The sequence below is a fragment of the Bradysia coprophila genome, unplaced genomic scaffold (assembly GCF_014529535.1).
Source record: "Bradysia coprophila strain Holo2 unplaced genomic scaffold, BU_Bcop_v1 contig_732, whole genome shotgun sequence".
Classification (NCBI taxonomy): Eukaryota; Metazoa; Arthropoda; class Insecta; order Diptera; family Sciaridae; genus Bradysia; species Bradysia coprophila.
The window spans coordinates 1,793,133-1,807,506 of NW_023503972.1; the positions used below are offsets into that span (position 1 = coordinate 1,793,133).

Consider the following 14,374-nt stretch of genomic DNA (forward strand, 5'->3'; position numbering starts at 1 on the left):
TTGAAAGATATTATGGAGAAGAAAACATGGTGTTCAATGTTCATTTGCTTGAGCACTTACCAAAGTGTGTGACGGATTGTGGCCCCCTTTGGGGATATTCAAATTTTAATTTTGAAAGTAATAATGGATTCCTGGTTAAACACATTAATGGCACCACCGATGTTGAGAAACAGCTCGCGTCAAAATATGCTTTCAATAATGGTCTGGCTTGTCTAAAGAAAGTAAGTGAGCCTACATTCAACTACATCGACAGAATGAGGAATATGAGGGTGAAGAAAAGCGAAAAAATAGGTAGAATAGATAAAGGCTCTTGTAGTGAGGTGTGCATTTGCTTGTTATAAAAAATATTTCACTTCAGATCAAATCACTCTATTTGGAAATCCTCACAAACACAAACTGAATTCCATTGAAAAAAACTTTTTCGGTGAAAACTCAGAATATGTTATGGCTTACTACAAGTTCTTCTTTGGCAACGATGTCTTCTTTTGTAGTAGCTACAAAAAAGCAGAGCAAACTGACGATACTGTAGTGTTACTGAAAGATGGTCGCATTGGTCGAATTAATCTTGTTTTCAAATGTGGAACGTTTGTCTCTCTTTTACTGAAACTTTTGGTAGTCGAACATGTAAATCAATTCCCGGGACATATCCTAAGAGTTACGAGAAACACCGATGACAAGTTCGAAGTAGTTCCAGCGCAGAACATATCCAAGAAACTGATATTTATTGCAACATCAAAAGAAAGCTATGTATCGGAGCTTCCTAATAATTTTGAAGGGGATTAAAATGTAACATCAATTGCTTTTGAATATAAAACGCTTTCACCTCGTCCTCTAATTTTAACTCATTTTCATATAGTCCTAGCCATAGTAGTCATTTCTGAATTTAAGCATACGATTATATTCTAATATTGAGTGCTTAAAGTTTGTTTTAAATGTGAGTAGTCTTTGAGATGTGAAAACTGAAAACAACTTTCATATTACAAAAATGTACGCAGTGATTGAATTGAAATACGACCGAGGAAAACTTTTACTTGCAAAGAAGAAATGGCTGTTAAAACAACAGAAGGTTTACAACAAAACAGAGGATCTATTTTGTTACTGGTCGCCGGATTTAAATGATTCAACAGAGGATATAAACTACGAATATTCCAAAAAATTTACAGGCGAGCCTGGCCTTTTTAAGGTTTTCGTTATAAAACTTGCAGGTAAATTCAGCCGCACACATTAATATTAGCTTTGGATAACTACATGAAATTTCATATAAAACGATTTCAACGCAGAATGATGTTACTTTACTTTACCTTGCAGAACATTTTAAGATATCTGGTGATAATGGAATCCTCAATTTGTCTAAATGCAAAACCTAAATTCTCAAATTCTATTATTAATATTTTGAGTAGTTAGGTAGGTCATTTCAACAAATTAAGGATTTATTTTTACTAGAACTTACAAACGTTGATTATAGGTAAGTCAAGTAACATGCATTCAAGTCATCACTTCGATTTTTGCTTGATTATTTGGCAAAGTTTTCACCTTGCCATTCAAAAAATTAAATTCTGAATCAATTTTTTCAGAATTCGCTAAATGTATCCGTTTTGGGCACAATTATAAAATGAACACAACTACCTGCGTGTTCAGTCCCAATGACACATGTATTATCAATGTTCTATTTTGATACTCGTTTATTTTTGATAAGTAGCGTCTTTGATGCTACTTTTTAGCGAATCATTGAAAATATGAAATGAAACGTTGTCCTCAGTTTCCACAAAATCTTGTAATGGTCTAAAGTTCTGCACAGTAATGAAGAAAATTTCCAGTAATGAATATTTCAAATGGTTGGTTGTATTCAGTTTTAATATCAATTTGAACTAGCAGTTCATCTCAAATAAGTAAAACCGATGTGTCCGCTTTGTTGGTGACACTCAAACGTAATTGGGATAGATGAATGCAAACACTATAATTTTATCTGAGAATTAAACTAAATGCTTCTTCTGACGTAACATTGAAATTAAAATGATCAAATGCACCAGTTTGCATTATATTTTACAGTCAACTTTACCTATTTTCACTAAAATTCTAAAACTTTGTATTGATCGGTTGCATCAGTTGTTGTTGTTACTATATTTATGTTAGATCCGTCAGATCTGTCAGAGCTGTCAAGGTTTCATATTTTTTTTTTGTTTTGAGATCGGCCGCTCGAATAATTGTAATTGGCTCGCACTGAAATTTGAGAAATTTTTAAAATTTTAAATTGAAACTTCACAAGGATGTTTATATGAAATTTCGTCATTTCGGACAAATTTGTTTTTAAATATTTATAATATTAAGATCAGCATTTTATTCAAAATAGATACATTGGAAGAGGCAGAAAAGGCATTGCAAGGGCGCGTGTCTATGGTAGCTAAAAGGTTCCGTGAACCTGCAAACACAGATGAAGAATTCAAGAAAGTCCAAGCGAAGAGAAAGAAAACTGAGAAAAAAGATCTTAAATCAAAACAAGAGGAAGCACACAGCATGAACATTAAGTACTTAGTTGAAGAAATCAAAATTCAAACTCCGTCAGTTCGTCAATCGTCAATAGATTCGGAGGCATTAGCCAAGGACACTCTTTATACTGTGAATCCTACACTTGCTTCGCCATTGACAATTCTCCAATTGTCGAAAGATTCATCTGTATCATCCGAAGAAAGCATTTCTTCTATTGTGACGCCGACATTTGTTATGTCACCGGCACTCCATCACTCACCAAAAGTATCGGTGGTATCAACCATAGAGAATAATCCTATTGTTCTAAGAAAAGATTCACCGACATCAACCGAAGCGAGCATTTCATCAATTTTTTCGCCTGCACTTTCTTCTCCATCGAAAGTGCAAAATTTTCCGAAAATTTCGCCAACATCAACCGTGGACAGCGTTCCAACAATTTTGTTGCCAGTAGTTTCCACGCCAACAACGATTCGCTATTTATCAAAAAAATCGCATGAATCTGTTGAGGAGGAGGTTCTATCTATAACCCCTACAGCTCGTAATTTATCAAAGAATTCATGCCTCCCATCGTCACCAACAGTACAACAGCCACCGGCGCTATCTGAGATATCTTTTGATCTATCTTCTTTGGGCATTCCGTACGATGACATATTACGTGATTTATTCTCAGAAGAAATTCAGATTGACCAAAATCTGTTTGAGGTATAGACGGGTTCACAGATATGTGCTCCATCAGTTGTAGTAACTCTTAGAATAGGAACAAATTTCATCGTCAAATTTTTTAATTAAAGCAATTAGAAAATCCTGATACCACCTCAAAAACTACTGCTCTGACGACTCAACCCCCAGCGGAAGCTGAAGCAATACTTTCCAACAGTAAATATTTCACCACAATTTTAAAAGTTAATTGACCACAAACATTTCATTTGAAACATTACAATGAAATTTCGAGTCATTTTTATCCAATTAAATTTAACTTTCTCCAACTACATTTTCTCAAATTTAGAAGAATCTGAAATAATAACGATAAATTACGATGAGCTCTTACAAAAAAATAAAGAACTTTCTTTGGAAAACCAAAAATTGCACGATACCAATCAAGCGTTAAAAGACGAGCTCGATTGTACAAAAAAACGGAACGATGCTTTACAAAATCATCTAGTAGCAATGAATGAGAGAGTACCCGAAACTCTCTATATAGAAAAGGTACACTTTTTCTAAGAAACAATTGATTAAGTTACTCGGTTCCACAATTCATCAGGATGGAGGACGGTTGTACAAAGGCGAGGTTTTCTTGTCAAAGAATCAGTGTTTGGTCTTAGAAAAGTCAAAGTCAGACTCTGAGTATCTCAACAACCTACTAGTCTGTATTTTTGGCAGAGATGCATTACTACACCACAGTTTAACTGGGAGACCAAGTAACAGAACAAAGGACCCTCCCAAACCTGCACTAGAAAAAAAACAAGTCAAACTGATCTATGGTATAAGAATGCATCTCGAATGTATGCTTTACTTGAGTTGATAAAAATTATTTGTTTCAGAAATTATGGAAGCTAGATCAATTGCTAACAAAACCAAACAACTGAGTAAATCTCAAATTAATTCGTTTATTGGCAAAAAACTTGCAAACGTCGCTTCTTACGAAAAGAAAAAACCGTAATTTCTGTTTGTTTTTCTTGTTTTTTCTTTTCTTTTGTTCCTGTTTTTTTTCTCGTTTACATGAAAATAATAAATTATGCAAAGCATGAGTGCTTAAGAATGTCTTTCATTGGCAGATTATATAGTTGTCTCACAAGCATTGACAAACAAGGCTGGTTCTGTTTTCTGGTTTATCTGGTTAAAATCATCCAATAAATATCTTGAAAACCTTTCACTTTTCATTAGGTAATTAATAGATTTTTCATCCAGAGATTCGAAGATGTTGATTCTGAGATGCAGTGTAGATTTTATACAAAATATAGTAAAATCTTTACTATTTTCTTCGAATATATTATACTCTGTTGATGTTGGTTTCAACATTAAATTTTGTCTGAATTAAATAAAACTTAAATATTCAGAGAATAAGTAACGAAAATATCATACAAATATATTCTAATAATTATATTCTTAATCATATATAGTTTCAGTGTTCAAATTTACACTCGGGAATCATAGTCATTTAAAAAAAAGATGTCGTGGGCATCGAACTTACGTGCTAGGTCGCGCGTCTGAATGGCATTAACTTTCCACTATATCTACCTTGGTAAATATGTGCAAATTTTCTTAAATTTGATTCTATGATGGAGACTTGAGTGTCGATAGAATCAAAACTAAAGAAAAAACGAAAAGATTTTTAATAACGAGCTGCTCCCTCTTATAGTAGAAGGAGCCACAAGGTTTCATACATGTAGGTTACGCAGATAGCTGGGACAGTAAACACCGTGTTATGCCGTAATTGTCGTACCTAATGATCGAATCGCCATGAACAGGACCGGACGGCCAACGGCGCTTTTTCAAATTGTTAATGTTTATTTATTTTGAACCACTCTCTTAATGTCCGGGTGCGCTTTTAGGTATACAGTGCCATGAATGTTTTGAAACGATAAAAAATTTGCTATATTGTGGCTAATGGCACCAGGTGCCAATAGTCGCTTTATTAATACTGTGGCTAATGGCACCAGGTGCCAATAGTCTCTTTATTATATTACTGCTAATCGCACCCGGTGTCATTAGCCACAGTATTAAAAAAAGACTATTGGCACCCGGAAAAATTAAAATTTGAATAAAAAATCTGGATATTTTGAAAATTATTTGTAGAAAAAGTTTCTTTTGCAAATTATTTATTTGCATTTTCGATCGAGTAGTTTCTTATGAAATTAAAAATTGATAAAAAGTAAGTAAGTACCATCAAGTGTTTCTTATGCAAATTACGGTTACATAGTAAAAGGATGAATTCCTCAGGATCGAACCATCCGCCTTTACGTTACATTTCGTAAAGTTTTATTTTCAAAATATCCAGATTTTTTATTCAAATTTTAATTTTTCCGGGTGCCAATAGTCTTTTTTTAATACTGTGGCTAATGTCACCGGGTGCCAATAGTCTCTTTATAATACTGTGGCTAATGGCACCGGGTGCGATTAGCATTAGTATAATAAAAAGACTATTGGCACCTGGTGTCATTAGTCGCAGTATAATAAAGAGACTATTGGCACCTGGTGCTAATAGTCTCTTCCAAAAACGTTTAGGTGGCCTTTTACATTGATCCCAAGAAAAGATTGCCAATCAATGGTCTTTGTGGTGTATCGTGTTCCGTCGACTTTCAAATAACATGAAGTGTAATAATCAATTTCTCCGGTCGGAAGATTTTTTCAGATGATTCTTTAAAAAAAACCGTTGCCTAACCTTATTCCACAAGATTTCAATAATTAATATGATTACGCCTGCAATCCAACCATAAATAATGATCATTGAAAAATCGATCTGTACAACTTCAACAGTCTGTTGTTGATTTTCCAAGCGTTTGCGGTTGTAAGTTAGGATAATTTTTTCTGTTTGATAAAAGGTTTCTCTTATCCATTGATAAAGCAATCCTGAGCTGTATGTCCAGTGGATAATTTCGTTTAGTTTATCGAAAAACAAAAACGAATCTAATACTGGAAACGTTAACAGGTAGGCTAGAACTGTAACGCCAGTATCGTAAAACCCTCGAATGTTCAGTCGTCGTTGAATTCTCGACATCATGTCGAAATCAATAGCGCTCATCACATAAGATGTCGAAGTATCAAACTTCCAGTATTGATAAGAAAATTTGTCCCTTTGAATTACACGAATTTTGTTGGTCCAATCTTTATGTGTTGACCGATGAGCAACGATTTCAGCAACTTCATCTGCCCAATCCTCTGAGACTGCGATCGTAAGAGGTGAATTGTAAATATCAGTTACAGTCTTCAGCTGGGGCTGAAGAAATGGTTTCGTGAAGTAACTTTGTAAATCCGAGAGATATCCGTTCACGACAATAAATCCTACGAATGTTAGCGATCCAATTAGAAACGCCTCGGCACGAGACAGCCGTTGATAGTTTATGTAACCGTTGTCGTTGATCAGAAGGTTCAGAACGTCGATCAAACTTTGAAAGAATAAAATTTTTCCTTGCTTGATGTACCGACAGGCACTTAGAATTATTACAATCAAAGTTAATGCACCTGCACAATAAGCAAAAAAATCGTTCGTCGTTAACATTTGAAGATAAGCGCCAAAGTTGGAATATGGCTCTGCTTCGGGAACAATAATATTTTCATGTATTAACATAATCGGATACACATCAAGTCTATTTGACTTTTCAGTCATCACCCCAATGCCACTGGCAATGTCAAGTCTCTTTGCTTCATAATGAATATTTTCGATTGTAAATGTCGCATTCATTACCTGAAACACTGAGAGCCAGAATCGTTCGTAAAGAGTATTTAAAAATGGAGTCACTCGCAGTTTGTGCTGATGATAATTAAAATCTAAGCTTGGAAAAAAGTCCTGGTACGAGTTCCTTTTCGTCACGTTTCTCACTTCAAATTCTCCAAACGAGTGAAATGTAAAAATGTTTAGCGAATGTCCAATACTTGGATAGGTGGCCGCAAATACGTTAGCAATAAACTGTTTTCTGAACCATAAGAAATGGGCTCGCATATCGTACATAGTAGTGACATCTTGAAAGAAAATTCCGATTTTCATATTTTTGTCGAGTCGTTGAATATTCCCGATCTGTTCCAACAATTTCAAGTTTCTGCTAATCGTCGAACACCCCGGAACAACAATCATAAACGAATTTTTACTCTTTGTGTTCTTAAGACCTACGACACCTGTGAGGTTTCCGCTAGCATTATCGAAAATGAACAAGCTTTTGGGCTGGTTTCCATTTCGCAAGAACTGTTCGACATCAGCGGATGAGTCCACCACAAAGATATTGTTGTCGAAATTGAACCAGTTGTTTAATTCATCAATTAGTCTGGCTCCTTCAGAAATTAGGGGTATGACGCCTAGCATCACTCGCAACGCCATAGTTTTGACTGCCTCAAAATGGACATTTTACAACAATTCACATTTTAGTACAACATTAAGTCAGTCGAACAATAATTTGTTTAATAACGGTTATTTAAATATTAACAATAATTACAGAGATATGGTATCGTTCTTCTCTGATTGGAGAGGTTTATCTTTCTAATTATGTATGCTCATTGTTGTAGTGGTAGTTATGAATCAGTTCGTTAACATTAAAAACCTCCGCTTCGAAATATAATGGCGAGTGTTTTCACTCCTGGAAAACAGACCAATCAAAGTGCCCTGTAAATTGAAATCGATCGAGAAGATTTAGGCTTTGCCTATAAATACGGTGGCACTGTGCGAATTAAATCAGAATAAACTTGAACGTTAAGTGAGGTTACGTCTGAAAGTCCCGAATCTTGAAGATGATCTATACTAGTTCAGTCACCAATGTTTAGTAGAAAGTAGGAATGCAGCCACTACTCAAAGATGACTCTCACAGTTAATTCTGTACTCTATTTCGTAAAATTGGTCAAAACCGAGGGGTGACTAACTTCCATTTAATCCATTTAATTCATTTAATCCATTTAATCCAAATAAAAATTTTTAGTTTTACCGAAATAATTAGGCTAACCACCTAAAAAATTTGTAAACTAATTACGAAAATTAGATCTGCACTATCTCCAGGGCGTTTAAGTACTCGTGAGGTATAAATATTTTTTTTGGTACAGTGAACGACATCTCAAATGTCTCACTGTCAAATTTTTCTGAGACTTTTATTGTGTCATTGCAAATTCATAATGACATTCTCTGAAAAAAATGACAGTGAGACATTTGAGAAGTCGTTCACTGTAAAAATGGCATTAAATTTATTTAATCCATTTAATCCAATTTTTATTCCATTTAATCCATTAAATCCATTTAATACCATTTAATCTAGAAGTGAGTCACCCCTCGATCAAAACTAATATTTCGAATTCGATACATAAAATTGAATATATTATGCTACGCCCGATGAACACAGCTCTGGAACTTACCTTAGAATTTGTTTTCTGTTTTCGACGTTATTCAATCCACGAATACAATCCATATGAAATCACATTGAATGCCGCCACAGTATATATGAAGTCTTTTACACGCATGGAAAATGTGTCAGTTTTCAAAATTCCGCGAGTGTATGTGGATTGAAAAGGTAAAGGGAATAAAAGTTTCTAAGCCAAAATTTTCGTGTGTATTTGAGAAAATTTGGAATTTCATGATGAATGCCGTGATGATGTTGTTAAATATAAAATCTTCGGATATATGGTGTGTTTCCGCGTATCTAATAAAATAGCGATCTGTGAGACCACTCCTAAGTTGATAGGTCGATGGGTTCGTTCCAAGTAACTGTAATAAACGAATTTTTACTGGCCGAACAAACACGATTTCAACCACAGAGATCGATGTTCATATAAATCTTGATAGGATTATGTCGCTATGGATGAATTTAGACATTAAATTGACAATTCGTATGACCTTGGAAGAAACCTCTACGGATACCTAAAATTACTTGACACTAGGTTGCTTCCTTTTCGAATAAAAATGTCTTTCTTGAAATTATTGAAGACAACCTCATATTGCGTCACCATTTAGCGATATCAGCTAGTTTTAAGTGAACATAAGGGCAGAATGGTTTTTCTTTTTTACTTTTTCAATCGAAATGTCCATACAAACTTCAATTCATAAATCATCTTCAAGACACGGTACTTTCAAACGTAACCTAACTTTAGCTTCGTTAAATGTTGCGTTCATTCATTCCTTTGTATGAGATATTTTTAACGTTGCATTTGAAACGTACTTAAAGATGATCTATGGTGACACTGGTATTATATGAGAGGCTTACATTTCAAAAAACAATTTGCTCAACAAAGAATATTTCTTTATTATTGTGTCAACGACTTAACAACAATACAACAGAGAGAAAAGTACCCCATATCCACTAGTGTGCTTGCCACTGACAGAAATTTGTAGCATTGCTTTTAAAAATTGTAAAAAAAATTTCAAATTAATTCTTAAACATCTTCAGAATTTTTAAGAACTTAAGTTAAGAAACAGACAATATTTTAATAAAGGCAGGGTAAATTGAAATGATCGATTATTAAGATTTTTAGCGTATTGTGATTTGAAAACGAGTATAGATCTAAATAACAAGCTTTTTGTCGATTTGCATAACATTCGCAATGTTTTTTCGGTGTATTGAGCTTGCGCGCGCACGTTTATACTTCGAACTCGAACTTATGCGTATGCATTGGAACTGTTTACAGATAAAAAACCTAACAAATGCACCATAAACAGTTCAAATGGGCGGTATGTAAGACTATACTGGCTTTCAAATCTGTATACACTCAGAACCGATCATTTCATTTTGCTTCCACTTTAATTTCATTTCATTCTTTATACAAAATAGAACCATTCTGCGTTTACAGATTTTGTTACGATAATTAAAATATATTTAAAAAGCATTTTAACAAATTTGAACGACTTTCTTCATATCACTGCACCAAGCACTAGAACAAGTATTTTAATGAGATCCTCTAAAGTGGATTTTTTTTTTTTAATTTTAGTTCACTTTAGTTTACTTAGGAGTTCTCATGGATGAAAAACTGACCTTTGGTAAACACGTCGAATACGTAATTGCTAAGTCTTATTCGATGCTCGGTTTTGTCATCAGGACTTGTAAGGGGCCGTTCATAAATTACGTAACGCAAGAGGGGGGAGGGGGGGGTATGAGGCAAGCGTTACGGTTCTAACAAAATTGGGTCAAACTTGACCCTTTTAGCGTTACAGACCCGGGGGGGGGGGTCTGAAAAATGTTGATTTTTGCGTTACGTAATTTATGAACGGCCCCTAAGGAGTTTAAGAATGTCAAAACCTTGAAGAGTTTATATTTTGCACATGTGCGTTCGTATCTGGAATATGCTTCGGTCGTTTGGCACCCGTATCAAGAAACTTTCATTGATAGGATTGAATCGATTCAGAAGAAGTTTTTGATGTTTGCACTCAGACGATCAGTGAGACGTGACAAGAACTATAAACTTCCACCTTACATTGACAGATGTTGCTCCATCGACATTGAACCGCTTGCTAGACGCAGGATAAATGCGTGTGCACTGTTTACTTTTGACCTTTTAAGTGGTGGTCTTGATTCATTTGAAATAACGAGAAGAATTACTCTAAATCCTCGTCCCACTCGAGCTGACGATCTACTCATTGTCGATGAACACAGGACTAAGTATGGTTACCATGAACCAATAAATAACATGTGCTTGGAATTTAACCGTTTCTCACAGCTTAGGTTTCAGGGTATGCCGCGGAACTCATTCAAAACGACTGTCAGAATGTTGAAGATTCCAATCAAATTGAATGGTAAGATCAAAATGTCATGACTGATTTCACTTGCAAATATGCTGGACATATGGTTCTTTTTCTAATCGGTATCGATTAGGTTATTTAGGTCTCACGACTTTAAAAAGTGGTCTCACGACTTAGCTCCGAGTCTTATCGACTTGTGCCGAATCGAGCTAGTCTAGTCGACTGGCTCCCGCTAACCACTAACCGTTCATTTCCAGGTGGCTCAGAAAACGACCTATTGACGACTTTCTGGTTATTGGTCAAACGAGACGTGACTCACTCCTATGTGACGTTGGTGAATGTTTTTATTTATGTTTTTGTTCTATTTTTTTTTTCATTCAACTTGACATGTATGATCTTTTTCTGTTCTTTCATTGTAAAATTAAAAATGCAAGAAGTCAGGGGGCGGATGCCATTGACGAAATAAATAAATAAATAAAAAAATTTAGACAAGTAGGTCATTTCAAACAGTTTTATAGAAATTCGCACAAATAATTGTCAAATATTATTCTTTAATGAAAATTTGTCAATAAACAATTAGATGAAACATTTAATAATCGAAACCAAATTACTGTCAACAACTAGAGCATGTGTGTCCAAAATAAAGTACATCACCAACTCTTTTCTTTTATAATAACAACATAGTATGGTTGTAAACGCAGGCCCATCTTGGAAAATCTGTTCTACTGCTTGGTTGCAGATGCTTTGCTTTCTTTTAAATATTTTACTCGCTTCATGATACGAAAACAGATGAAATCACGCGCCGAAAGTTATCGGAAACCATAGTTTTTTAGTTCTCTCTGCGCAGACCTTGTAAGCAGGTCTAGGGATATAGATGATGTTTTACTCGCATGCGAACTGTTTTGAATTCATGTTTACGAAGGCGGAGTTAACTCTCTCACTTTCTTTTGCTCTTTTTGTTTTTTCTGTTTTTCGTATCATAAAGCGTATAAAATTGTGTGCATCATATGGAGAGAACACACTCAATCACAATATGTGTATGAATTCGTATCCCACGAGAATTATTTTTACATACGTATGTATGTTTCGTGGAGACGAAGTCGACTTCGTCTCCACGAAACATACATTCTTATGCAAAATAATTCTCATGGCATACGAATTCACACGTATACTGTAATTTCGTGGTTTCACTCCTCATGATGAAAATAACTATTTAAAAAATCAAAAAGACTGTCAGGAGACTGTAAGTTTATTAGAACAGTCTAGACCTTTCATTTATACAAAGGCACATCGGAGCCATATATCATAACATTGCCGATTGTTGTATAAATTTGGTGTAAGTTTTGTGGATTTTCATTACAATTTAAAAAAATATAAAATTGTATTTTTCATACCTTGGACCTGAAAAGTGCGACTTCGGCTTCGGCTCTGTCTGGAAACTTCTCACACTTCTCACAGAAGTAAAAGAAATATTTTGTTTTTAATAGTACATTTCGTACCTATTTCACCTTCGGCTCTGTCTGGAAACTTCTCACACGCAAAAAAAGACTTTTAGTCCTAGGTACGAATAGTATTTTTCATATTGGAAAGCTTATTTATCAAAATAAATCATAAAAAGTTGCTCTTTCTCGACTTATTCCAAATAATCAGCCCTCATGAGTAGACTCTTTCTTAGTAAATTTTTGTTGACAATTTTGAGTAACTTTCAAATATTAGGCAGCCCCGTCTCTGGTCGTATGATTTTTTTCTTCTTACAGATATATAACAATGGATTCTTTAAAAAACCCAGCCTATGGCTAGCCTTACTCCACAAGATTTCCATAATTAACATGATTGTTCCTCCAATCCAGCCATAAATAATGATCATTGGAAAATCGATCTGTGCAACTTCAACAGTCTGCCGTTGATCTGCCAATCTGTTCCGGTTGTAAGCTAGCATCAACTTTTCTGTTTGATAAAAGGTTTCTCTTATCCATTGATAAAGCAATCCTGAGCTGTATGTCCAGTGAATAATTTCGTTTAATTTATCGTAAAACAAAAACGAATCTGCTAGTGGAAACGTTAAAAATGTGTTTGAAACTGTGACGCCAGTATCGTAAAACCCTCGTATGTTCAGGCGTCGTTGAATTCTCGACATCATGTCGAAATCAATGTCGCTCATCACATATGATGTCGAAGTATTAAACTTCCAGTATTGATAAGAAAATTTTTCCCTTTCAATCAGACACATTTTGCTGCTCCAATCTTTATGTGTTGACCGATGAACCATGACCTCAGTAACTTTATCTGCCCAACCCGCTGAGACTGCGATAGTAAAAGGTGAATTGTAAATGTCCGTTAGGGTCTTAAGCTGGGGCTGTAGAAATGGTTTCGTGAAGTAGCTTTGTAAATCCGAGAGATATCCGTTCACGGCAATAAATCCTACGAATGTTAGCGGTCCAATTAGAAACGCCTCAGCACGAGACAGACGTTGATATTTTATGTAACCATTGTCGTTGGTCAGAAGGTTCAGAACGTCGATCAAACTTTGTAAAAGTAAAAGTTTCCTTTGCTTGATGTACCGGCAAACACTTAACATTAATACAATCGAAGCTATTGTACCTGCACAATAAGCAAACAATTCGTTCGTCGTTAACATTTGAAGATAAGCGCCAAAGTTGGAATATGGCTCTGCTTCGGGAACAATAATATTTTCGTGCGCCAGTACAATCGGAAACACATCAAGTCTATTTGAATGTTGAGTCATCGCCGCAATACCACTGGCAATATCGATTCTATTTGTTCTGTAATATTCGATTGTAAATGTTGCATTCATTACCTGAAACACTGAGAGCCAGAATCGTTCGTAGAGAGTATTTAAAAATGGAGTCACTCGCAGCTTGTGCTGATGATAATTAAAATCTAAGCTTGGAAAAAAGTCCTGGTACGAGTTCCTTTTCGTCACGTTTCTCACTTCAAATACTCCAAACGAGTGAAATGTAAAAATGTTTAGCGAATGTCCAATACTTGGATAGGTGGCCGCAAATACGTTAGCAATAAACTGTTTTCTGAACCATAAGAAATGGGCTCGCATATCGTACATTGTAGTGACATTTTGAAAGAAAATTCCGATTTTCATATTTTTGTCAAGTCGTTGAATATTCCCGATCTGTTCCAACAATTTCAAGTTTCTGCTAATCGTCGAACACCCCAGAACAACAATCATAAACGTATTTTTACTCTTTGTGTTCTTAAGACCTTCGACACCTGTGAGGTTTCCGCTAGCATTATCGAAAATGAACAAGCTTTTGGGCTGGTTTCCATTTCGCAAAAACTTTTCGAAATCAGCGGATGAGTCCACCACAAAGATATTGTTGTCGAAATTGAACCAGTTGTTTAAATCATCAATTAGTCTGGCTCCTTCAGAAATTAGGGGTATGACGCCTAGCATCACTCGCAACGCCATAGTTTTGACTGCCTCAAAATGGACGTTTTACAATCGAATTTCACATGTCAGTGCAACATTAAATCAATCGAACAATA

At 35.2% G+C, this 14,374-nt stretch overlaps 1 protein-coding gene across 1 annotated transcript; it reads right to left on the reverse strand.

Annotated features, from left to right (window-relative positions):
* Positions 1-1,682: 1,682 nt before the first annotated feature.
* Positions 1,683-13,892, reverse strand: LOC119084448. Its single transcript, XM_037194428.1, has 3 exons — positions 13,671-13,892; positions 5,870-6,892; positions 1,683-1,790 (listed from the first exon to the last, which is right to left on the reverse strand). Exons 2-3 carry the CDS (start codon positions 6,887-6,889, stop codon positions 1,683-1,685), a joined length of 1,128 nt encoding a protein of 375 aa, XP_037050323.1. The 5' UTR covers positions 6,890-6,892; positions 13,671-13,892.
* Between the last annotated feature and the right edge of the window lie 482 nt (positions 13,893-14,374).

Bases quoted from the DNA above. Each gene is read 5' to 3' on its own strand.
- LOC119084448 (XM_037194428.1), bottom strand. From the start codon at position 6,889: ATGAATGCGACATTTACAATCGAAAATATTCATTATGAAGCAAAGAGA. The intron at 1,791-5,869 runs GTTAGGCAACGG...ATTACTGTGCAG, and splicing joins TTGAAATCTTGTGGAATAAG to AACTTTAGACCATTACAAGA.